This window comes from Fusarium redolens, assembly GCF_020744475.1.
Source record: "Fusarium redolens strain MPI-CAGE-AT-0023 chromosome Unknown BKA55scaffold_1, whole genome shotgun sequence".
Taxonomy (NCBI): domain Eukaryota; kingdom Fungi; phylum Ascomycota; class Sordariomycetes; order Hypocreales; family Nectriaceae; genus Fusarium; species Fusarium redolens.
In genome coordinates this window covers 4571327-4594033 of record NW_025763664.1, presented here as the reverse complement: position 1 = coordinate 4594033, position 22707 = coordinate 4571327, and the positions used below count along the sequence as shown (strand labels likewise).

At 49.1% G+C, this 22707-nt stretch overlaps 9 protein-coding genes across 9 annotated transcripts; 4 read left to right on the top strand and 5 right to left on the bottom strand.

The window, feature by feature from the left end:
• Positions 1-102: 102 nt before the first annotated feature.
• BKA55DRAFT_533038 (Prefoldin) lies at positions 103-817 on the bottom strand (the record flags this gene model as incomplete). Its single annotated transcript, XM_046189411.1, has 5 exons — positions 103-155; positions 216-333; positions 385-494; positions 574-735; positions 796-817. 5 exons carry the CDS (start codon positions 815-817, stop codon positions 103-105), a joined length of 465 nt encoding a protein of 154 aa, XP_046057211.1.
• A 127-nt stretch (positions 818-944) lies between these two features.
• BKA55DRAFT_551716 (uncharacterized protein) lies at positions 945-3336 on the bottom strand. The gene is made up of 7 exons (XM_046191382.1): positions 3086-3336; positions 2992-3032; positions 2848-2938; positions 2714-2796; positions 2537-2666; positions 1323-2485; positions 945-1275 (listed from the first exon to the last, which is right to left on the bottom strand). Exons 1-7 carry the CDS (start codon positions 3255-3257, stop codon positions 1261-1263), a joined length of 1695 nt encoding a protein of 564 aa, XP_046057210.1. The 5' UTR covers positions 3258-3336; the 3' UTR covers positions 945-1260.
• A 218-nt stretch (positions 3337-3554) lies between these two features.
• BKA55DRAFT_497212 (CBF/Mak21 family-domain-containing protein) lies at positions 3555-6687 on the top strand (the record flags this gene model as incomplete). Its single annotated transcript, XM_046186446.1, has 4 exons — positions 3555-4115; positions 4168-5333; positions 5395-5872; positions 5926-6687. 4 exons carry the CDS (start codon positions 3555-3557, stop codon positions 6685-6687), a joined length of 2967 nt encoding a protein of 988 aa, XP_046057209.1.
• An 84-nt stretch (positions 6688-6771) lies between these two features.
• BKA55DRAFT_48434 (uncharacterized protein) lies at positions 6772-7704 on the bottom strand. Its single transcript, XM_046186206.1, has 5 exons — positions 7682-7704; positions 7453-7469; positions 7278-7401; positions 7193-7221; positions 6772-7143 (listed from the first exon to the last, which is right to left on the bottom strand). The coding sequence occupies exons 2-5, from the start codon at positions 7453-7455 to the stop codon at positions 6856-6858; spliced, it is 444 nt and encodes a 147-aa protein (XP_046057208.1). The 5' UTR covers positions 7456-7469; positions 7682-7704; the 3' UTR covers positions 6772-6855.
• A 190-nt stretch (positions 7705-7894) lies between these two features.
• On the top strand, positions 7895-9219 carry BKA55DRAFT_551702 (HotDog domain-containing protein). The gene is made up of 3 exons (XM_046191381.1): positions 7895-8114; positions 8175-8875; positions 8936-9219. Exons 1-3 carry the CDS (start codon positions 8018-8020, stop codon positions 8954-8956), a joined length of 819 nt encoding a protein of 272 aa, XP_046057207.1. The 5' UTR covers positions 7895-8017; the 3' UTR covers positions 8957-9219.
• A 514-nt stretch (positions 9220-9733) lies between these two features.
• On the top strand, positions 9734-10521 carry BKA55DRAFT_533034 (Adenylylsulfate kinase-domain-containing protein; the record flags this gene model as incomplete). The annotated part of the gene is made up of 2 exons (XM_046189410.1): positions 9734-9741; positions 9906-10521. 2 exons carry the CDS (start codon positions 9734-9736, stop codon positions 10519-10521), a joined length of 624 nt encoding a protein of 207 aa, XP_046057206.1.
• Positions 10522-10719: 198 nt separating this feature from the next.
• BKA55DRAFT_683495 (uncharacterized protein) lies at positions 10720-12116 on the bottom strand (the record flags this gene model as incomplete). Its single annotated transcript, XM_046198517.1, has 5 exons — positions 10720-10926; positions 10976-11468; positions 11530-11614; positions 11670-11768; positions 11822-12116. The coding sequence occupies 5 exons, from the start codon at positions 12114-12116 to the stop codon at positions 10720-10722; spliced, it is 1179 nt and encodes a 392-aa protein (XP_046057205.1).
• A 734-nt stretch (positions 12117-12850) lies between these two features.
• Positions 12851-16332, top strand: BKA55DRAFT_48279 (uncharacterized protein). Its single transcript, XM_046186201.1, has 2 exons — positions 12851-13070; positions 13139-16332. Exons 1-2 carry the CDS (start codon positions 13040-13042, stop codon positions 15889-15891), a joined length of 2784 nt encoding a protein of 927 aa, XP_046057204.1. The 5' UTR covers positions 12851-13039; the 3' UTR covers positions 15892-16332.
• A 687-nt stretch (positions 16333-17019) lies between these two features.
• Positions 17020-18653, bottom strand: BKA55DRAFT_496710 (uncharacterized protein; the record flags this gene model as incomplete). Its single annotated transcript, XM_046186393.1, has 2 exons — positions 17020-18253; positions 18310-18653. 2 exons carry the CDS (start codon positions 18651-18653, stop codon positions 17020-17022), a joined length of 1578 nt encoding a protein of 525 aa, XP_046057203.1.
• Between the last annotated feature and the right edge of the window lie 4054 nt (positions 18654-22707).

Below are 22707 nucleotides of genomic sequence, written 5' to 3'. Positions count from 1 at the left end.
CGATGCTGTGTCGCCTGGGAGATCACCGTAAGATCCCTACTGAATTGGCGTCTGGCTAATCTTCGTTGTACCCAGAATATGGGACGTTTTTAATTCATTCTTTTAGGCCTGTTGATCACCTTGCCCTTGGCCAGCCATGATCTTTTGCCTCAAAACTGTTAGGGGTCATATTAGCCTTGCTCTTAGTAGAGGATGCGTGCCCGAGAAAAACAGACCTTCCTCAATCGTTCGTGCGTTAGTCTGCTTCCGTTGGACAATGACCTCGAGGTCTTTCAGGTTATTTCCCAGCTCCTCAACCTTGGTCTCGTAGAACTTTTCGGCCGACTTGAGTTTCTGTATGACGGTCAATCAGGGAGCAGCTCCGAGGATGCCAAGATCGCGTACCTTTTCAACCAAGAAGCCAGTGCCTACATCCACCAATACAGTATCGGCATCTGTGAGCTCTCCGCGGACGTAGAGTGAGTTGGTGAGGGGAACCAGTATAGAGTTGGCTCCTAGAGCATGTCAGGTGTTGTTCGGAAAGCGAGATTGTGCGTTGGGTGGGGGGATCGGCTAAGCAGGCAAACTATGTACCTTTGGGAGCGGCAGCACGACTTTTAACGCATCGGAGGCAGTCTTTAAACTTGTTCTGGGCGGCATGGAGCTGCGCGAACGACGTCGTCAAGTGCTCGAGCTCTTCATCAAGCTGCTTCTTGACTTGGGCGAGCTGCTGGGGCTCTAGTGTATCGAGGTTAACTGCAGCACAAGTAGGTCAGCAAATGGGAACTCAGAATGAATTATAGGTAGTAGGTTTACTTGTTTCTTGTCTTCCAGTCATTTTTGGCGTATCGTCGGCGTCGGCGGATAGGTTGTAGTTGTCGTAAGTGAATTACTTCGTTTGAATGCCCCTCCAGCGTCTCGCTTCAGGAATAAAACGTGGGGTTGTTGGATTCTACTAACGGGGGTGCTATAGGCACTGTCGCCTATCTGCCTGGGCACTTACGAACCAACCTACCTACATTATAATCCAATTAGTAGCCCCCGTTCCCCCCCAGATACTTGATTTTCTACTTTATGAGATGAATATTTTCTTTCTTTTCTCTTTTGTCTGATGTTATCTATCTATATTTGTATGAAGCGTGCTTTATTTAATATACATTCGCCTTGAAAGTTGTAGCTATGTTATAATAAAACGGCCCCCTTCCTTACAACTGATCCAACAAATTTGAGATAAACTCTGGCAGAGCATCAAGCTTTACAGTTTCCTTGATCGAGAGTCGTCTACATTGAACTTCGCAAGTCCCATTTTCTTTGTAGGATCTTCCTATAATGACCAAAACAGGAAAGCCCACCATATCGGCATCTTTCATCTTCCAGACAAATGATCGCTGGCGATCATCGAGAACAACGTCAAAGCTATTACGCGAGTTGTCGCCCGCGGCAAGTAAATCGTAAATTCTCAGAGAGTCTTCGGCTAGGTCTGATGCAGGTATGATCGCAACCTCAAACGGCGCAATGGCTCGGGGCCAATTCAGTCCTTGCTCGTCTGCGAGAATCTCAGCAACAGCACCAAAGATTCTCGAAACGCCAACACCATGACAGCCCATTTGAATAGGTATACGACTCCCTGGAATCAGTCCCTCTTCTGCAGCTGCCGCCGGAATCCCCGAGCGTGGTAGAGTGACACAGGCATCGAATGGTACTGAGTAACGAGTTCCAAGCTGGAATGTGTGGCCACACTCTAAAGCACGATGGAGTTTTAATACGCCCTCTTCACATCGAGGGCAGGCATCGCCATCAGTGATACGTGCCAGATTCAGTCCGCCACCAGAGGCTGTGCTGTCAATTGTTGAATACTCAACTTGGTATGGTTGAAGATCTTCGGGTAGCAATGGTAACTGATCGCGAACACTCTCAAACATTGGCGCAAGTCTTCCATCAATAACATTGATCACTTGTGTCGTTCCGCTCTTCAATGATTCTCCCCACAGTGGTAAAGGATCCTCAATGGTGGTGTCCAGCTCAGAAACAGCTGATTTGACGGCATGAAGACTGAGACCGCTTTCTGCAGAGGCCTCCGATAATCGAGGATACCAAACGTTGATCAAGGCTTTTCGATCTTTCGAAATACCTCGCCAAACACGAAACTGGGACGCCGAAGTGTTCTCTGAACCATCGTTTGCTGTAGAGGGGGGTCGGAGAGCAGCGACTTCGTCATTGGCCGTATAGCCACAAGAGCCACAATTTATCACGGTATCTTCTCCAACAGGACTTGGCAAGTGATATTCATGGCTTAGGTCACCGCCCATATCACCAGAGCTTGCCTCGGCCACAAGATAGGGGAGTTTCAGCTCATCAAAGAAGGCGCGGTATGCTGCAGATACTTGACGATAAGTCTCCACAGCTTCAAGTGTTGTGAGATCGAAAGTGTAGAGATCCTTCATGAGGAACTCTCGTGAGCGTAGAAGACCGTGGCGAGGGCGACGCTCATCACGGTATTTTCGGGCTGGGAAACGTCAGTAGGTTGAGGGTCAATGTTGAAGCTGGAAATGCGAACTGATTTGGTACAGTCGAATAGGAAGGTCCTTATAGGAATTGACGATTCCAGCGACAAGTGCAGTGATCTCCTCCTCATGTGTGGGTGAGAGTATCAGTGGAGTCTCTTTACGATCTTTGAGTCGAAAGAGCTGAACGAGTCAGCCCATGCCGCTTCATCATAGATTCAGACTCTTACCTCTGGCGCAACAGAGTCAAGGCGATCACTCCTTCGCCACAGTTCTTCTGATGAAATGGTTGACAGGGATAATCTTGATGCACCTGCGAATGATGTTTCAGTGATATGTGCTAAGTTGGTGGCATCGTACGGACCAACTGAGTGCATATGTTTATCGATCAACTTTTCTATCTTATCCTGAACACGAAGGCCCATGGGAAGGAGCTGGAAAATTCCAGAGTGGGCCTGCTGATGTATTAATACCCAAGTCAATCATTTGGCGACTGAGGTTGAGCTACCTGGCGGAGGAAACCACCGCGAACAAGTTTTCCGTGGCCGACTACAATTTGATTAGCTCGTAAATCAGATTCAATATAAATAATATAACCTCACTCTCATCTTCATTGGCAGTAATACCCCCAGTTGGCACCCATATTGTCGATAGGGTGGACCGTTGCGAGTCGGCTTTTGCTAGACCTGTGAGTGACAAGGCGCGCTGCTGCACACCCCAAGGACCCCTTTGGATAACAGAGCCGCCTAGGCGCGCAATCCTTGGTCGAATCATGGTTTTTAAAGCTGAGACAATACCAGCTTTCAACACATGCAACTCTTGTGAGATCCGAGGCCCTCTTTTGATAGGATTTCGAGGGTCGGAAGACTTTCCGTCTACCTAAGGTCTCTAATTGATATAAAGTTAGTCATCCTGCATTAGCGCCTGTAGGCGCGTTAGACGCCCGGAAGGTGGAGGTGGGGCACTTGGAAAAATGCGACGCCAGAAAAAAAAAGTTGGAGGTCCCCGAAATCCATTTCCATTTAAGAGTTTCCATCTGAGATTTTCAATCCGCAAATCGGCTTTGATAAGATGGCGAAGCCTGCTAAGAAATCGAAAGGCAAAGGGCCTCGCAGCTCTTCAAAGGGTCCAAGCTTCGACAATAGCGCATTGGATAATCTGACGTCTACAATCGACAAGAAGCTTGGCAAGCGAAAACAACCTCCAACTAAGGCCAACGGCGACCAACATCAAAAGAGACAGCGAAATTCCGAGGGCTCATCTAGTGAGAAGAGCGGAAAGATTGATGAGAAGACTCTATTGGAAGAGATTAGGGCTCTTGGCGGCGATGAGAGCGACCTGGCGCTTATTCAGGATATTGACTCTGACGACGAAGAGTACGCCCAGGGCCCCAAGGATTCTAAAGCTATCGATAAGAGCCTTAAGGATGAGCTGGCCGCTTTCTCCAAACAACTTGGATTTACAGAGCTTGAAATGAGCGAAGCCAGCGACCAAGACGATGAGGGAGAGGAGGACGAGGATGAGGGCGACAACGATGCTGAAGATGACGAAGTCGAGGGTGCCGATGACGATGATAGCGAAGAAGAACAGGCCGCGGTATCCAAGGAACCTACCCAAAAGAAAAGCAACATGGTAGGCTGAACGATTTCTAGGGTGGATTGTCTGACCACTAACAGTAAGACAGGCCTTCGAGCCCCGAGCAGACTGGCATGATTCTGAGCTACGCAAACTCCCCGCACCGACTACTGATGAGCCCAACCCACCGAGAGCTGCTCTGGATGCTCTGAAACAGCACGCTCAGACGCTCCTTGAGGAGGATGCAACCAAATATAGAACCAGCGTCTTTGCTCAGTCTTCTCACAAGTTCTTGTCAACAATCATGACTTCAGGTACACTTAGTGATAAGGTCTCTGCTCTCACTCTTGCCGTTCAAGAGTCTCCGGTGCACAACATCAGAGCTTTTGATGCTCTTATGAGCCTGGCCTCCAAGAAAAGTCGAGGACAAGCCCTTGGTGCCATTGGCGCGCTCGTTGATTTGCTTGGTCCCGGCACATTGCTCCCTGCTGACCGCCGCCTTCGAGCTTTCCACGATCAGCCAGGGCTTGTTGGAACTTTGCAGCGACATCCTGGAAAGCCTTGGGCCCCTGGCAACGCGCTGCCTGGCAAGATCACACCCGCCCACCTGATCGCTTGGATTTATGAGGACTGGCTTAAGGCGACTTACTTCCGGCTCATTCAACTTCTCGAATCCTGGTGCTCGGATGAGATCGAGTATTCACGTACCCGAGCGCTCGACTTTGTCTATGGCCTCCTCAAGGAGAAGCCTGAGCAAGAATCCAATCTCCTTAGATTGCTTGTCAATAAGCTGGGTGATCGAGACCGCAAGATCTCTTCTCGAGCATCGTACCTCATTCTCCAGCTGCAGAATTCACATCCTGGAATGAAGCCTATCATCGTCCGAACTATCGAGCAGGATATCCTTCTGCACCCAACTCAGGACCACCGATCAAAGTACTATGCCATCAACACCCTGAACCAGACCATACTAAGCAACAAGGAGCCTTCATTGGCCGAGGCCCTGATGCGGATTTACTTCGACCTTTTTACTATCATCTTAAAAACTGGGAGTCTAGGTATTTCTGCGCCAACGGACTCGAAATCGGCCAAAGACGACGATAACAAAGATGACGTTAAACGAAATATTGGACGGCGACCTCAAAGGCCGCGAGGCGGTAAGCCAGCGAAGCCCTCAGCTTCTGAGCCTGAGACTGAGGCTGCCGATAAGCTTGTATCTGCGATCTTGACTGGTGTCAACCGCGCAGCTCCATTCATGGTTGGCAATGATGCTATGTATGTGTGACTGTTTCTTTGAACATGTTTTGTCGCACACATAATACTGACACTCTAATAGCATGGAATCTCACCTAGACACACTCTTCAAGATTGCTCACTCAGGCAACTTCAACACTGGAATCCAGGCACTTCTCTTGATCCAACAAATATCTTCGTCACGAAGTCTCGCAAACGACAGGTTCTATAGGACCTTGTACGAGTCCCTACTTGACCCTCGACTGGTAAACTCCTCAAAGCAGGCACTTTACTTGAACCTTCTCCTGCGCGCGCTCAAGAACGATGTTGACAGTCGCCGAGTCAAGGCTTTTGCCAAGCGTATGCTCCAGATTTCTGGTCTTCATCAACCCTCATTTACGTGTGGACTTCTCTACCTTGTCGGGCACCTACGCGAGAGTTTCCCCGATCTTTCGACTTTACTGGAAGAGCCTGAGGAGTCTATTTTTGACGATGAGCCCGCGAATGAGAAGCAAAGATACGATGGCCGCAAGAGAGATCCCGAGTATAGCAACGCCAATCGCAGTTGCTTATGGGAGACGGTAAGTTACAGAGTGTTGTTTCAACTCAACACCATCATGCTGACTATTTTCAGATTCCTCTTCAGTGTCACTACCACCCTTCGGTTACAGTATATGCGATGTCGATATTGGAGCGCAATAAGAAGTCACTGAAGCCGGACCTTGATAGCCATTCACTCATTCGCTTCTTAGACAAGTTCGTCTACCGAAACGCCAAGGTCACCGATTCATCCAAGGGTGTGTCCATCATGCAGCCTTTACGAGCTACCAAGGATGCTGGCGATATCTGGCTCGGCAGCCGTGGAGCTGGAGGAGCCGTGACTTCTGTGAACTCATCTGCATTCTGGAAGAAGAAAGCGGAAGATGTTCCTGCGGAGGATATCTTCTTCCACCAGTACTTCCAGCAGGTTGACAAGGAGGGCAAGGAGACCAAGAAGAATGCTCAGGCCGCAGGCAACGTCGAATCTGACGATGAGCAAGAGGACGAAGTCTGGAAGGCACTGGTGTCGACACAGCCTGGCGTTGATCCTGATGACGAGGGCTCTGATGTTGGCTTCGACCTCGACGACTCAGATATGGCATCAGACGACGACTCGCAGGCATTATCCTTGGATGGCGAGCTGGGTGAGGATGACGACGACGACATGAGTGTGGATATCGAGGGATCTGACGAGGAGATGGGCGGTGCTTTGATCAGCGAAGATGAGGAGGGATTCGAGGTCAAGGAGGCAGCAAGCGAGAAGCCAAAGTCGAAGCGCAGAAAGCTCAAGGATCTCCCTATGTTCGCCTCAGTGGACGACTACGCCGAGCTCTTGGCTGGAGAGGAGGATATGTAGGAGAGCTTATCAACTGTGATGACAGGATGAAGCTGAACCCACGTTTTAATATTTTGGCCGTACAATACACATGTTGGTGCAGGAGTCAAAAAAGCACATCTGAGAATAGGCCCACTGGCATGTTAGACAATATGCCATATAAAATACATTTCTCATTGTTTCCCTCAATTAAGTATCAAACCACTCAAGCTCGTCGTTCTTAGTGAAAATGGCCCTATAGGCCTTTCCACCACTTGAATCCTCGCGCTCCTCGGTGTGAATGCTATGGAGCTTGGGAGGCTCATCCCCACCACCGATGAAGACACGGAAGTGAATATAAGATGGGCCTGAAGGGTCGGGCATAGCGGGGATGCGAAGCTTGCCAAACAGATGAATGCCATAGGCGGATGTAGCAACGCGAACAGATTCAAAGTCGTCTGCGCTAAAACCGACGAGGTCTTGATCTGAGAGGTGTTCCTATATTCTGTTAGCCATTGGAAAACAAGAAACGGTCGATTGAACTTGCAGCCGCTGCAAAGTACTCTGGTTCGTGCTCTAAGGAGGAGACTTTAGCTTTGGATCTACTGCGAGGTAGGTTTATATCGACTCACTATTGTAGTCGTGGCGGAGGTGAACAAGAGTCTTCTTGAGCTCAGGGAGGATTTGTTCAAAGGCTGTAATGGAGTCCTCCTTGGGAGGGTGAATAGGTCCCAGATCGACAGTTTCAGCGGTCGCCTAGATTAAACAGTCAATATTGAGTTTGCGAGCCAAGTCCCATAGTCTCACCATTGTAAGTAAAGTACCTAGTTAGATCTAAGTGAATTTAGAGTGGATAATGGGTGAGGAACTCAAAGCAACAGAAAACGGAAATGCAACACTTTAAATACTATCAAGTGTAGCCAGGTTATACAAGGAATAAAACGCACAAGCACGCATGGCGTCAGTGGCCTTTGATCGTCTCCTACAAATCATGTCTCACAAGCTCGTCGAGCGATTCTGGTTGGATGAGACTCACGTCACAGGTGCTAGGGGTCCTACCACATGGCTGGCAGTTGGACATCTTCACGCGATTATCAGGGTTGGGCCAACTTGGCGCATTTACTATAAGCCACAGTGGCTTTCCACATTACCCAGGAATAACGGCAGCTAACGTTTAAGTGCATAAACGCCGAGGCCAACCCTCCTATCCGAGGCAAAGCGGAAACGCCGATAATCAAGACAACTTTAGCTCTAATCAAAAGCCGAAGGCGGCGCATTCCCAACGCTCTCTCTTTTTTTTTTTTTTTTATAAATCTTTGTTTTCGCCTTTCTTTTGTTAACAGAGTGCGCTTTCTAAAACAAAAAAGTCGCCATGTTTTGCAAACAATTTGGTCTTAATGGACGTCTTGCAACGCAAGCTTGCAAACGATTTGCTCGTCCTGCGCAGTCCCGCAGTTATGCGACTGGAGGTATGCTTGCCCCCCTCAGCACTTACACACGCAATATATACTGACAAATCTCACTTATAGCAGCCACAGCAGCCGCTGGCGGCGCTTTCAAGAGAGCAGCAGGTATGTTGCTCGCTGGCGTAGGCGCAAGCACAGCAGGCGGTTTCGGAACATGGTACACGATGCATTCGAACGGAATGGGCTTTCACTCGGACGAAGAGAGCCTGCGACGCTTCGTCGCTAACCACGAAGAGGCGAGGATGGTGGAAGAGACGATCAACAAACACCCACTCGTTGCAGAGCTGCGCGCCAACCCCGAACTCACCGAATCACGACCGCACATGAAAATGCCCGGCTCATACCGAAGTCGGAGCCTGACCGGAGGAGCGCTCATCGGCGAGGGGAAAATGCCAGTACCACCGTACGCCTGGATGGCGCCCCAGGGCAAGCAACTTGTGTCTATAGCATATGTCGGTGACGACCTGTGCGGCCACCCTGGCATCGTACATGGTGGTTTCCTGGCGACTATGCTGGATGAGGGTCTCGGACGTTGCTCTTTCGGTGCGCTGCCTCATAACATCGCAGTAACTGCAAACCTCAATGTGGACTATCGCAAACCCACACCAGCAGGAAGCTTTCTGGTCCTCCGAGCGGAGACATATAAGGTGGAAGGCCGCAAGGCTTGGGTTAGGGGCCATATCGAATTACTGGCTGAGCCAGGCGAGAAGCCAACGATAGTGGCCGAAGCGAAAGCACTATTCATATCGCCCAAGTATGCTGCGGTAAGTGATCCATATCTTGTGACACTCATGTCTCAGAAATGTGCTAATGCGTTCTTATAGATGATGCCTAAAATTGGTTAAACGAGTAGACGACACATGTTATGACAACTTTTCAGAGCGAGCGACGGGAGTGACGGGTGCATTTAAATGGTTTAGAGTTGCGGTAGACGAGAGACCTCGCAGTGGCAGGTGAAATGATAGAATGCGGGCATTTTACAAGAACATATTCTAATTACATATAGAGCGTTATCTTTGGGAAACTCGGATACTAGAGCGTGGCCTATTGATTTTCTGCCATATATTATACATGAACAAATAATTTCAAATTCTCCATTTAAAGTTGAGGTTGTTTTTTCCTGCAGATTCTCCTTCGCGGGGCCGACTTCCGGCGCATTGGACAGCCACCGTGGAGACGCTGGCCACTTAACGAACAGGCTTGTATAGAAAGGGTCAAGGCCTCTGATGTCGCCATCCTCAACATTAGTTCTTATAGGCTGGCCATGGTTTTATAAAGTTGGGTCTTCGGGGAGTCTGTAGCAGAGGCTCCTGCCGCCCGATGGCCCGATCACGACATCGCGAGGGCAAGTTGCGGGCAGTTACTACATCACATACCGAGAGCGAATCATGTAAACGTACAGAAAGATGGTATAAAATTTTTATCACTCAGGTCGTGGGGAGGTCGCGATTGGCGTCAGAAATCACTATTATTAGGTATAGTAGGTAGGCACAGGTAGGTCGGACCTGTTGCCTTCCTACTTCCGAGTATCTACATAGACTGCCATCCTCATCCTTCTCAAACAATTTTTTCTCCCTTTCTTCACTGTCTGATACCATATCTCAAGATACACTATTTACAAAATGGCTACGTAAGTCAAAAACGAACCACTCACTGTGCATACTACTTTACCCTGGCTATACCTATATGGCTTCTGAGCCTTCCTCCAAGTCACTAAATCATTACCCCGCCATCCATCTCTACACATCCCACTTCAACGCAAGAGGCATTGCTAACTGATGACGCCCTTCACAGCAACATTACTTGGCACCCTTCCTTATCGCGCAAGGAGCGCAACGAGACCCGGGGCCAGCGCGGTCTCACCATCTGGCTGACTGGTCTCTCTGCTTCTGGCAAGTCCACTGTCGCCACTGCGCTTGAGCAGCATCTCCTTCACCTTGGTGTCGCTGCCTACCGTCTCGACGGCGACAATGTCCGCTTCGGACTGAACAAGGACCTTGGCTTCTCCGAGGCTGACCGAAACGAGAACATTCGCCGCATCTCCGAAGTCGCCAAGCTCTTTGCGGACTCTTCCACCATCGCCATCACCTCTTTTATCTCTCCCTACCGAGCGGATCGCAAGGTCGCCCGTGATCTGCACGAGCAGGCCACGCAGGGTGGCGATGAGCCCATTCCCTTCGTCGAAGTCTACGTTGATGTGCCCCTCGAAGTTGCCGAGCAGCGTGATCCCAAGGGTCTATACAAGAAGGCTCGCGCTGGTGAGATCAAGGATTTCACTGGCATTTCTGCTCCTTACGAGGAGCCTGAGAATGCTGAGATCACTATCAAAACTCACGAGAACTCAGTTGAGGAGTGTGTTGCTCAGATTGTTCAGTGGCTCAATGAGAAGGGCTATCTCAACAAGAAATAAGCATATATAGATGATGATTGTGTTTCGCAGTTAAAAAAAGATAGATCGGATATTACTGCCATGCGACCCCGGCCGTCGTCACTTATAGGCATGATGATAGGGTAGAATATAGGCGTTTCTTGCATGCATGCGACTTGTTCTATCGTTACTCTCTCACAACTTGCTTTCCTCCTCCTTAACTTCTAGCTGTGCCAGTCGCTAAGGAAACTCTATCTCGTAGTATACGTATGCCGTGTATTCGTGTCCCTCGCCAGTTTGAAAACCAGCAGCTGCCATCTCTGAGCTCAGCGCAGCGTCGTCCTTGGTAATCTTGCCTCGCTTGTCTCGTCCAAAAGCATTGCCTCCGAGGAACGAGTAGTTTGAGTCCAGAGCAGTCTTAACCTTGGGCGCCAGCTTGGATGTAGTCTGCAAATTTAATCAGTGATGTGGGTTGGGATGCGGCCGATTGACTCACCTTGACCAAGACCGATACGTAGTCCAGAGGCAGGCCATAGCGAAGAACTGCCTCAACAAAGACCCGCAATGTCATAACATGTATCCAGATCATGACACTTTCGCTCCATCCCGTGCGTCCCATACGCAGAGCCTCACCACAAACCTTGCGCTCTTCATTGGTGACTCGATCGAGCTCCCTTTGCTCTTCTTGTCGACCGCCTTCAACGTACTTGTACTGACGGGGAGTCCACTTTTGTTCTCGGCACTTGGCGAGGAACTCGGCGCTGTGTTTCTTAAATGTCGCCACTGCAAAGAGAACAAACTCGTCGTCCTTGGCCACCTCGATAGCCGAGCGAGGCACAACCATGGGTGATATTGTCTCATACTCCTTGATGAAATCCTTCTTTGCATTACCGGGGACAACAATGAGATGTGTCTCAATGTACTCTGAATCCTGGACAAGAAGTTTCGGGTCGACGATGGGGGTCAAGGACTTGGTAGAAAGGTTGCCGCTGATTGAGACTGTTAATAATCCTGACGAGGGTGGTATTTTGATCAGCGACAAGTACTTACGTTTGGCGGCGCTGCAGAGCCGCAAGGTTTGTCTTGACAGAGTTATACTGATTGAACTTTGTCTTAACGTCGGTATCAACGTTGGCTAATTCCTGAGGGGCATGTTAGTCGAAGCTCAGGACTGAGGTTGGTGTATGAACGCGCCTTTTGCAAAGTACTAATCAGCTCTGCAAGGGACTTGTCGGCTCGATATCGGATTTTGTTCCAACTGAAAGTGCTCACGTACTGATCGGTGGGTTCTGGTGTGAGCGATTAGCGACTGTCCGGCCTCAACCAAGTGTGCGCGACTGACTATCGTTGACCATCTTATACTGGGCGATACGATCTTCGTCACCCTCGAGCACATTCTTCAGAGAGTCGGCGACCTTGGACACAACAGCCTGGCATGACGCTTCGAGCTTGGTAAGCTCATCTGCCTGTTGCACAAGAGCATCGAGAGTGCCGATCTTGAAATCGGGGATGTTGAAAGGCAAAACGGATCCATTGTCGGAGGAGATGGTCCCGCGCAGTGATGAAATGGCATCATCGCGATCGCTCGTGTCAAAGACGCCCTGGGGCAAAGATAGGAATGCGTATTTCGTCGACATTATAGCAAGCTCGAGCTACAAGGTGTTCGATGGATGAATTGTGTCGAGAATATCTACAAGAAAGGCTGCGGAGTTGATGGATGTGACGCCAGCGAAGAACTCGGGCAGCTCCACTCGGTGAGAGCTATAGCGTTTAATCGCAGTCAAGCTCACAAGTTCATAGATAAATGACTCTCCGTTGAGGTCTTGCTGATGAAAGGGATAGAACGAGGGCGAGGTTGAGTCGAGTCGAGTCGTATCGCGTTACGTTGCGTTTATAGGGCAAGGAAGTGTTGCTGGAGTTGCTAGCACTACAGTACCTAGGGTAATACCAGGCAGTGGGAGCTTCCATGAGGTAAGGTAAGTAGCAGTTGACTTTGGGATCAGGGGGGCCTATGGGTCTGTGGCTAGTGAGTTAGGTATGACGAGTGCTTGTGGCTGCCCGCCTCGATAGTTTCATGTTGTGTTCGAAAATACGTCCCTAAGTTGAAGCAAATACGTTCATTTAGAACTTGGTAGAATAGATACCAAAGAAGGAGAACGAGTCGATGGATATATCGCATCATTTATTTATAAGCCCCGAAGGTCGTCGCCATCAACAGCATCCAACTCGTATCGTAGTAAAGAGCACCTAGGTCTAGTTCAAAACGGGAAGACAAATATGGTCGCGAATCATTGAGTGCATGCCGCATCTGATGTTCATGGCGTCCCCCACTATGATGGGACGCACTTCGATCACGGGGGTTGTAGACTACAAGTACAGCGCAGACCAGGCAAGTAGATGATATCCAGTCGCTAACACGGGAATTCAAGCCACGACAGCACCACAAACCTCAATATAAGAACCATTGACTTGCGCATCATCCAAGTCGCATGAGCCTGGCGCAAATGATTTTTGCCCGAAAAGGTCACTGTGAGCTCGCTATTGAGGTCAATAGCGTATTATGACCCAGTCCCAACGCCATGACCTCAGAAGTACGTACGTGTTGTTCAAAACAATCCGTCGAATATAGTAGATACATAGGCTCACAGGCAATTCGCAGCGCCCCAACGCGCCATTATGGTCGATTCGACAATCCGCACTCCCGACAATTCTCATGCCCTGAGCCCCAGCCCCAGTGCCTCGTCCGCTACACCGTTAGCAGGCGCTGTGACACCTGCACAAAGAGCCACCAGGTCGGGTTGGCGAGTAGGCAATGTCTTGTTTGATCTCCAAATGAATCCATTCCATGCTCCAGATCATGGAACAACTGTCTCATCTAGCCCCGGTCTGCCGCAAGAGGACAAAATGCCGGCTGCCGGCCTCAACCCATATCGCGATGGTCGTATCAGGACCGCGGTGCCCAGCAAGCTTAAAGGCAAGACGAATATGAAGCAAGGTAACTTCAGTGTTATGCAGATGCACGTCCAGAAGCCGCAAATGACGGAGCGCGACCTTGCGGCCAAGCGTACAAGTGAAAGAACTGCTGCTGCTGCCAAACTTGCAAGTGCTCAAGGGTATCGCCATCCAAGGAGACCGCGGCTACCACATGCAGCGGCTGCTCGTACTCCTTCACAATCTCTCTCAGATATCCCTTTGGTGATCACAGACATTTCCAGGCCAGTTGCTCAGCCTGCACCCCTCGAGACGACTGTGTCATATGAAGAACGGCGAGCAGAGGGGGGGACTACTGCACAAGACGCCAGCACAGGGCTTGAAGAGGATCCATTCACAGAAGCAGATGGTATGGGAAATATTGAAACAGAAATCCCAGAAGAATCAACTAAAGGAGAGATCGCACCCAAGGTCAATCACGAACAAGAGGACGGTCCATTTATAGACGCGAACTTGAAACATGATATCAGCATGGACCCGTCGAACGAACTGCTCACGCCAGCAGATCCCACACGAGATCCTAACAGAGAACAGCCTACCGGTACTAAGCCCCCGACAACAACTCTTCCACCGGAAGAGGTCAAAGCTGAGCAATATCGACTTCTTGAACTCTTACGAAAACTGCGCCCAAATACAGTCGTTGAAACGCTTTGCAGCGCCCTTATCCAGTTCGGCGGTAACACTGGCTACCTCCCGTCTCCTGATGGGGAGTCCTCTGAAAGTGGTTCAAAGTACGGCTCGGGTGATCTCTTTGTTTCATGGATTTCGGAAATTTTCCCTCCAAACTTTGCTGAAGACAGCACTGCGAAAAGGCCATCGAAACCCTCAACAGGGAGGCCACGGGGCAGGCCAAAAGGGAGTACGAAAAAGCTGGTACAGGCACATTCGCATCTTATGCGTACTGCCTTCGTTCCCCTGGCTATGAGACCCGATGAAACGAATGGCAGGCAACTTTCGACACTTATCGAAGGTTCGGGTGCACCACGAGAGTCTGATGCAAATAATCGAGGCTCAGATATGCCTCTACCACGTGCTTCCAACAATCAAAGCTCGAATAAGCTACTGCCCCGTGTTGATAAGGACCAAATTTCTATAGCTGCTGCTTCTTCAAGTATGCCGAAATTGATGAATGTTTCAGGGGAGGCCGAAAGAAGCGCCTCACGTCCATCGATTGCACCGGCTAAATCAACTAGCACATCTGCACTGGTCGTGCCAAATTCTTCGGTTACAACGTCAAGGCGCACGAAGAGTACAGGCAGGCCTCGTGGCCGACCAAGGGGATCAAGGAACAAACCCAGGTTACCGCCTGCCAGGCCTGCTTCATCCTCATTTAATTTATCAGACTCTCATCTCAGGGAGTCAAGGCCTCAATCTGATGAGCGAACCACAAAGGAAATCACGTACAACTCCTTAATATCCACGCCGGGTTCGAACTACGTGACCGAGCCAGCCAGTGCTCTTCGAACCATCTTCCCTTTCCCGGGGTTGCCTGATACTCCTGGAGCAGCGGCCAGCAAAACACAAGGTGGCGCAACTGGCTCGCCTGGTTGTACGCAAGAGAACAAAGCACGAACAGCCGGTGGCAGTTCCGTTATCATACAAGAACCTCGGGGGCCAAAGAGCCACGACCAAGACGCTGCCCAAGTTTCTTCGAAGAAGAGGAAGAATTCACAACAAGGTCCGCGAACGAACACTCGATTGATCGATGCCCCACAAGCATCCCTCAGGACTGCACAATTAGCCACCAATTATCCTCATGAGAAACAAGTCAAGCGTATTTGTGTGTCTCAGGAGACAACACCAAGAAACCTTGGCACTAGCGAAAGATATTCCCAATCAGCCGATGCAGAGGCTATAGCTTTTCGTGCAACTGCCACCACCAGAGACTCTGCGTCTATATCAAGCACATTCGCCTCGGGGGCACAGGCAACTGGACTTGAAGATAGTTTGAGTCAGCGAGTGTCACAAAGCCCATCTCACTTGTACCAGCAGCATCAAGAGCTCAAGCAGTTTGATGAGTCTTACCAGACCCAAGCAGATCAACACGTCCAACTTCAACACAAACATCAACCTCGACATGCTTCACCACAGGGTTTGAGATCCGAACAGTCAATCCAGCCGACGAGTCTATCTTCTCCAACAAATGGAAAGCCGCAGAGTCGGGGCCTTGGGGCTCCGGAGGGTATTCTCCGAGAAGTAACAGTGGTGGGTTTGTACCAGCGGCAGCGACGACAGCAACGACAGCTGTCGAATCAATTAGGCCATTCCGCTGCAGGGCCATTTTCCCGGACAACAGGCTCAAAATCTCCTCGGCAAGCTCAAAAGCTTGACGGCCGACCTCTGATTCCTCAACACGAGCAACAATGTCTTCGTTATTCAGCTGGGACAGCACCCTTAGCAAACAAACATGGATCATTTTGAGCCGGATCGGTTAGAAGAGCCAGTACCAATCGCAAATATGAACGAAACACCTCCCAAGCCTTGTAAAACTGCATCAGCGCCTATAGCAAACATGCCTTAAGCTCCCAGTTTTAAAAGTCAGAACTACGTCTGAATAGACTATCATAGCAACTCTGGCGCAGCGAAGCAAATCAGGATTCACGTTTTGACAACACACTGACCGAAATTGGCATGCGTAATCAAGTATTTCACACCATGAAAAGGGAGTGATAATATCAGCAGATAGTAAATAGCAGAGATTGGTGGCCCAAGTCGGTCGATTTCATGTGATCGGACCTTTTCTGCTATTGAGTTGCAGGACGACTCAAGTATACGCGTCCTACAAATCATGACAGGGGCACCGGAGTGTTTGCACGGGAGGGCGGACGTAACGTGAGTATCACTTGTGTGGATAAGAAGTAAAGAAAAGATGTGCTTTTAAGTGGCAGAGGGGCTTCATATTGGAGTAAAGGCTGGATTTCAGGCTTAGCTAAGGCATTGTGTTTATGTGAATTGATTATATATCACTTATGGACAAGTATCACTCAAAAGGCCAAAGTCTAGCTCAGCATACTTCTGGTCTGATGTTCAGATAATCATATCCGTTCTGTTTTGGTAAATTTAACGATGTCCTTCCCGCCTGTTATCAAAGTAGAGGCTTCTCTGGATAATAAATATACTACTGTCTGAATGAATCAAGAGCGACGCCAACTTGACGCCATGAGGCTAGTGCAAACACTGGGTGAGAATCTCTTTTCACTATTCATTGAAACAAGAGCCGGTCGAGGCTTTGAGACACTCGGCTTCGCTCATGCTCAACATCTAAGTTATAAGGGAAGCGGTGAAATATAAATGAAAATATAATGTCGTATAGACAATCGGTATCAATGTGTATAGCCAGTGCTCCCACCCAGTACACCTTCGGTAACGCAGTGGTCCTTTTCTCCGCAACCGATAAAAAACGCCGTTTAAATGCTCAAGAACCCCGTTCTTTGACACATGCATGTACCCAAGTAAAACGACAAGTAGATGGTATAACTTCTCAACACGCTCGCCAACAGCAATCATAACAAACGAAGAATGCCTAAAATATAGTGAACCTGGTGCCGCTTAATCCGCATCGTCATCAGTGACACCGACGGGAGGCCGCACAGAATCGGGAATGCTGCGGCCGTACCACCATTCGTCCTCTTCTACAAGCCCATCTTCACGGATCAAGTCCAGCATGACCTGTTGGTTGCGTTTGATGTCCTGTGGACGCTCGACAACCCGACGCTGAAGAATCAGGGCCTCAGCTGTTGTGAGCCATATTTGTTGCAGCACAGGAAGGTCGCTGAGTAAGGCCTGAGCCTGTTGCGAAGTAAGAGGAGACATGGGAGCCCCAGCAGATAAACTTGTGTTGAAGACGAGATTGGTCTCCCAATCCATGTTCCCATCTATTGATCCAGAACTCCGGACCTTGTTCAATGCAGTTCCAGACGATCGGGCTTCACTAGTGGACTTTTTGCGTCCGAAAAGACTTCGTTTCGGCTTCGACGTTGACTGTTCAGTAGATGGCGCCTCTTTCGTGAGAGCATTAAACCATGTGTCGACAGCACCACGTCTGCTGTTATACCCCTTAATTTCCCAAAGTCTTTCCACTTGCCGCAGTCCACCAATGCATAAAATGGCAACATGCATATCGTCGGACGGTTTCTCCCGAATATAACCACGAAGTGATCGCTCGACTCTACCCACATATGTCGGTGGTCGTAGTCTCCGGCAGAACGATGATATTACGAGCGGAAAGACTTCGTGCACCCTTAATAAGGTTTGGTCGTCGTACATACTCATGATTTCGGCTTCAATGGGGTTCAAAGTGTATGGCTCCCGTCTCAATCCTTTTCCTCCGTTCTCAGCCATACGTTTTAGGTACAATTTCCGGTATGTCTCGAAGAAGTGGAATATGGTAAATAGAAGGGGGATTAGGCGTCGTCGCATGCGCTCGTTCTGGGGTGCAAATGCAAGTCGTTGAGCTTCGGTTTGGCGAAGAAAGATATCTTTTGTGATCCATTCACACATTAGAAAGGCGAGCTTGGCAGCGACGTGTAATCGATGCCATATCCCGCATAGATGTTGAAAGTTGATCTCGCTCGGATCTGTGACGGGGTAGAGGCGGGAGGCGTAAACGGGAATATGACGTTCGAGATGATATCGAGCGATAGTGTTTTCATTGAAAGTGACGAGAGTGTGCCACGATTTGGAGGCAAGTCGGAGATTAAGAACGTCGGTTAGTGGGAGGGCAGATATGATTTGAATCTGTAATTCGTTGGGCAGTCCTAGGAAGAGCTGATCGAAGCTGGCACTAATCTCACTTGTCAGTAAAGTGAAAGGATTAATATTTAGTTAAAAGAATATTACCTTTTTCGCGGCGTCTCGACGGAAGCTCGAGGCGCATGGCCGGACTGGCCGTTCGATTTGGAGTGGAGGATCGAGACTTTTGAGCGAAGGCCGAAAAACCTTGACTTATCACGTTTCTGGTCAAGGGGTTTGAAGGGTTCGACATCGGCGATTTTTGTTTCCCGGAGAGGAAGAATAAACCTCGAGGGCGATGAGGCGGAAGCATCAAGATTATCTCGAGTCGGAGGTTGATGCTGATGTTGGTGAGCATTGAGCTGGCTTAATTTTTCGAAATAACGCTCAGAAGCAAATTCAGTGATATGTGGCGGATCCATGGCCATCGTCCGCGCTTGATGATGAGCCATGGTAACAGGCGTCGAAAAGAAAACGAGCGACGTTCGACACTATCGATGAGAGGAGGGCGCGAGGGCCACGACGTATTAGAAAGGACGGTTTTGCCTTTGGTGGGCAAGCCTAAATGGCTACAGACGTCCGTCTCTATTGCGCACTGAATGAAAATATACTCGACATGGCGAGAGGAAGAGCGATTTGATGAGACGGAGCGATCGGGAACGCCGAAAACTACGGACCGGAGATCCGGAGGCACAGATAAATCGAGTTCGAGGGGCAGACGTCAAAAGAAAATGGCTGATAATAAGAAGGACGAGGGGGAAGAGCAGTCGATCGATATCGTGAAAGGCGAGTTCGTGGTGTTTCGTGTTGGTTTGGATGGGACAGAATGAACTGTGTGGGATAAACGGGAAAGTGGGAAGGGTAATGGTACAAGGAAAGAGCGAGAGAGCGTAGTGATTACTAGCTGGGCTCCAGAAGGAAGGGGACTTCCAGGTACAAGGATACTTGGGTACGTACGGTACAAATCCGGGGGAGAATGGAACGACATGGAGGGGGTGTGAGATGGAGCGTTTTTTTTTCCCAGACCAGAAGAGGTGTGTAGTTAAATGGGCCACGACTCCACAGACGGGACGATAATGATTCTCTATAGAGGCAGGTGCTATCTTGAATTGGGACGACTGGCAAAAATGAACCATTGAATATGATAGATACCTACGGATGAAACTCAAGGTTTACTGGCCGTAGAGCTTGTGGTTCGTGATGAGGGCTGTACTGTATTATCCCATGTTGAGGCGATCATCCAAAAAGAAAAGCTGGCTGAGGTATGAATGTCCCAACTATCTGGATACTTCCCGTTCTGGGTATTACCTAGATTTGAGAAGGTTCCATTAGATGATTGACTGATAAGGTACATCCCATTCCGCCAAGTGCAAGTGCGCCGATGGGTTGGGCTGATGATGAAAGTAAGGAGCCAAACAATGAAGATCCTATTGCCTAGACGTAAAAACAACAATAAAACGAAACGAAAGATTTGGCCACATGCCGCATGCCATTGTGAAGGTATTAACTGGCGATGGGGGAACGGACCGACCGTTTAACATGGTGGGGTGTCGTTTGATTGACTGTCCTGATATCAGTTCAGGGCAATACAGCACATCACAGTGACAATTTGGATATCTAGCGCACCTCATGGTCGCCTAAGGTGCCAAAAAAGCAAACGTTTGGTTCGCCCCAAGCGGCGTTTGGCCGGCCAAACTGTGGAGAGGACACTCCATGACAACTGTGGGGGGACATTGGGGCCCCTTTTTTCACATAATGCGTGGGTGTACTCCAGTCTGGAGAAACCGCGTGAGCGAATCTCCCCGGTGCTTTGGACTTCCTGGAGAGGAAATCTGGGCAGCAGAGAGGAAAAGCCCCAGACCCAGAATGACGATGGAGCCCGTAGAAACCTCTCCACTGCCTTGCGCGAATCTCCCCACAACCTAAACAACAGCAGTTTCCATTAGCATTAGCATTCCTCTGGCCCTGGATTGCCTGTGGCCCTCAGGTACCTTAAGTGACCAGCTGACGTTGGTGATGCATCTGCCCTCCACTGCAACGCTCCAGAAAAACGCCGGTTCATAGTAGTGTACAGTTATTGCACGGTACGTGCGAGGTGCTTCTATGAGTGCTTTGCCTTCACTTTTGCAAGTAAGGCACAGTGCGAGATAACTCACTTGATCCCCCATGATCGTCAATGAAATTCCCGACTCGGCCCAATTGGCCGGCCCTATTCTATTCCCATCCGTTCCATGCTATGCAGCGTCTACGACATGTGCCTCCTGTGTGGTGCGTTGCGGTTCAGATGCGTTGCGATTATGGCTTTCCCGTTGACTGTTCCCGAAGCTCTATCAAACAACGTTACAGCGCCTGTTTTGGCTATTTCTAAGTTTCTACTAAAAGCACCTCGCAATTCCATTAACTGGCCTTGGAACCTTTTGTTTCGCCGCTCATTGAATGGTGGCGCTGCACGGGAGATACCTTATTACTCGGCATAACAGATACGTTGGGAAACAGAGACGACAGCTCAGAAAATGACCCCTGGCGAGTTTTTTTTCCCCTTCCACGGATCTCTTCTCTTTTTCGAGGCTTGGGCTGGAGCGTTCTCATTATGTACTTAGGTTTGTCTTGGCCCTTGGCTTACCTTCAAACTGGCTCTTCTCCGGGTCTTCACCGGATCCGCCACCCGTTCATATCTCGGCCTATTCTTCAGGGATTGCATTTAGCCGGTCAAAATATAGGTGTTAACTGGGTCCTTGCAGGCTTTAGGCAGACTTTTCTGAATGGGTTTACCCTCGTCACTTTTATTCTTCCTGGCCTTTTATTTACATATTACCTTCATCAACATTTGGTCCAATGATCAAGCAATGAGACAGCCCAGGTCGGAGCGAATTGGATGTCCTCCGTATAGCCTATCCAAGTGCCGGCCGAGTCTTTCACCGAATGGAGGTCCAGTAAATAAGATTTTCAGATGGACAGAAACTTCGATGAGCTGGATAAGATACCAAATATCCTGATTACGCTACATGGTTATGACGCCAAGGATGGATCAGCTTAGCTACTGTATTTGCACCTCAGGTCTGATTTCGAAGTCTTCGTCATAGGTTTTCCATAGTATGATGTTTGAGTTATCTTCAAAGCTCATACAAACTTCATATTTCGCTAATGCACCTTAAACTGCCTTTCGCCAGGTTGTCATTAATAACTTATTTATATGAGATTCACCGAGTGAGGAGATAGCATATCGAGTATATCAGACTCATAGATACCGACTCACGAGACCTAAAATGATTTTCGATTTCATGGAGAACACCACTAGAAGGAACTACAATTACCTCACCTCACCTCACCTCACCTCACCTCACTTGACATCCCCAGAACAAGAGCAATGGCACCAGAAAGCTTGGACCATAGACTATCTGCCCCCGGAATTGCGTGGATCCATCTGTAGCAGAGTCAAGCCGAGGACCCTCTCTCCGGCCGAGAGCTGCATACGGTAGTTACAAAGGCGAAGTGAGGTGAGTTTTGTAGAAGAGCTCGAGACCGAATGGCTGAGTGCTTTTGCCGTGCGAATCGCGTCCCCCGAAGAGTTCGTTTGATACAGATAAGTCGACAGTCTCTTTGCATTGTCCATATACAGGCCTTCGCAAATGGATGTACTGTACTTATCCGACTTAAAATAAGATATTCCAACATGTTGCAATGTATGTATGCATGTCTCGAGTAACTCTGGAGACTCTCAACTGTCTTTGGGCCAATTCTCGTTTAGATGCAACAATACTAGTATGGTTATTGATGATGACGGAGTCAGTGGATGTGTGGTTCATTTCTCCACGTTGCGAGTAAGATTTCCGGTCAAGTCCAGTTGAATGCCACTGAGCGATCGTTGTGAGAGGGGGCTTCTGCGTGACAATACAAACCTAGCGACCAACATTCGTTATCATATATACCAATATCAGTGATGTTATCAACACGGTTGATATCACTTACACGACGTCAAAATAGTAGATTTGAATCTCAGCAATCTCACGAGTAATAGAGAGTCAAATAATTGGGGTTGTCTGAATATGGTTGTGGATGCGAGGACCAGCTGAACGGACCCGAGACACCCACCCTACTTTGGGCTTGAGAGGGGGGCGTGTTCCTATCAGTCGCGGCCTTACTGCGGTGGTTCTGGGCAGAAGGACTGGCCCCATCCGTGACAAGCTCAATATTCAGTGTCTCGTTGACGCCGATCTTGAGAATCGACTTGTTTCTGGTTGGTTGGCAACTTCAAGAAAAACAAGACATTGCTGTGAGTATAGTACATAGAGAGATAGGCGAGGGGATCAATACCTATGCTAATAGAATGTCTCGGGGTAGAATCATCATAGCTATAGACTACGGCAGTTCCTGGAATAGATAGAGACGCTGATAGAAGAGCCTTGTTTTTGGGACGATACTGCCTTGGCATGAGAACCCGTAACGTTTCCTCTACTCGATTGACATCTCAGTAAACTTCTTTTGCAATGAAACCTTGCATTGGTT

Bases quoted from the DNA above. Each gene is read 5' to 3' on its own strand.
- BKA55DRAFT_551716 (XM_046191382.1), bottom strand. From the start codon at position 3,257: ATGATTCGACCAAGGATTGCGCGCCTAGGCGGCTCTGTTATCCAAAGG. The intron at 2,939-2,991 runs GTAGCTCAACCT...ATACATCAGCAG, and splicing joins GCGGTGGTTTCCTCCGCCAG to GCCCACTCTGGAATTTTCCA. The intron at 2,797-2,847 runs GTCCGTACGATG...CATCATTCGCAG, and splicing joins TAAACATATGCACTCAGTTG to GTGCATCAAGATTATCCCTG.
- BKA55DRAFT_48434 (XM_046186206.1), bottom strand. The intron at 7,222-7,277 runs GTGAGTCGATAT...TCTCCTCCTTAG, and splicing joins CCTCCGCCACGACTACAATA to AGCACGAACCAGAGTACTTT. The intron at 7,144-7,192 runs GCAAGTTCAATC...AACAGAATATAG, and splicing joins CAGAGTACTTTGCAGCGGCT to GAACACCTCTCAGATCAAGA.
- BKA55DRAFT_551702 (XM_046191381.1), top strand. From the start codon at position 8,018: ATGTTTTGCAAACAATTTGGTCTTAATGGACGTCTTGCAACGCAAGCT. The intron at 8,115-8,174 runs GTATGCTTGCCC...TCTCACTTATAG, and splicing joins CCGCAGTTATGCGACTGGAG to CAGCCACAGCAGCCGCTGGC. The intron at 8,876-8,935 runs GTAAGTGATCCA...GCGTTCTTATAG, and splicing joins TATCGCCCAAGTATGCTGCG to ATGATGCCTAAAATTGGTTA.
- BKA55DRAFT_48279 (XM_046186201.1), top strand. From the start codon at position 13,040: ATGACCCAGTCCCAACGCCATGACCTCAGAA. The intron at 13,071-13,138 runs GTACGTACGTGT...GGCAATTCGCAG, and splicing joins CCAACGCCATGACCTCAGAA to CGCCCCAACGCGCCATTATG.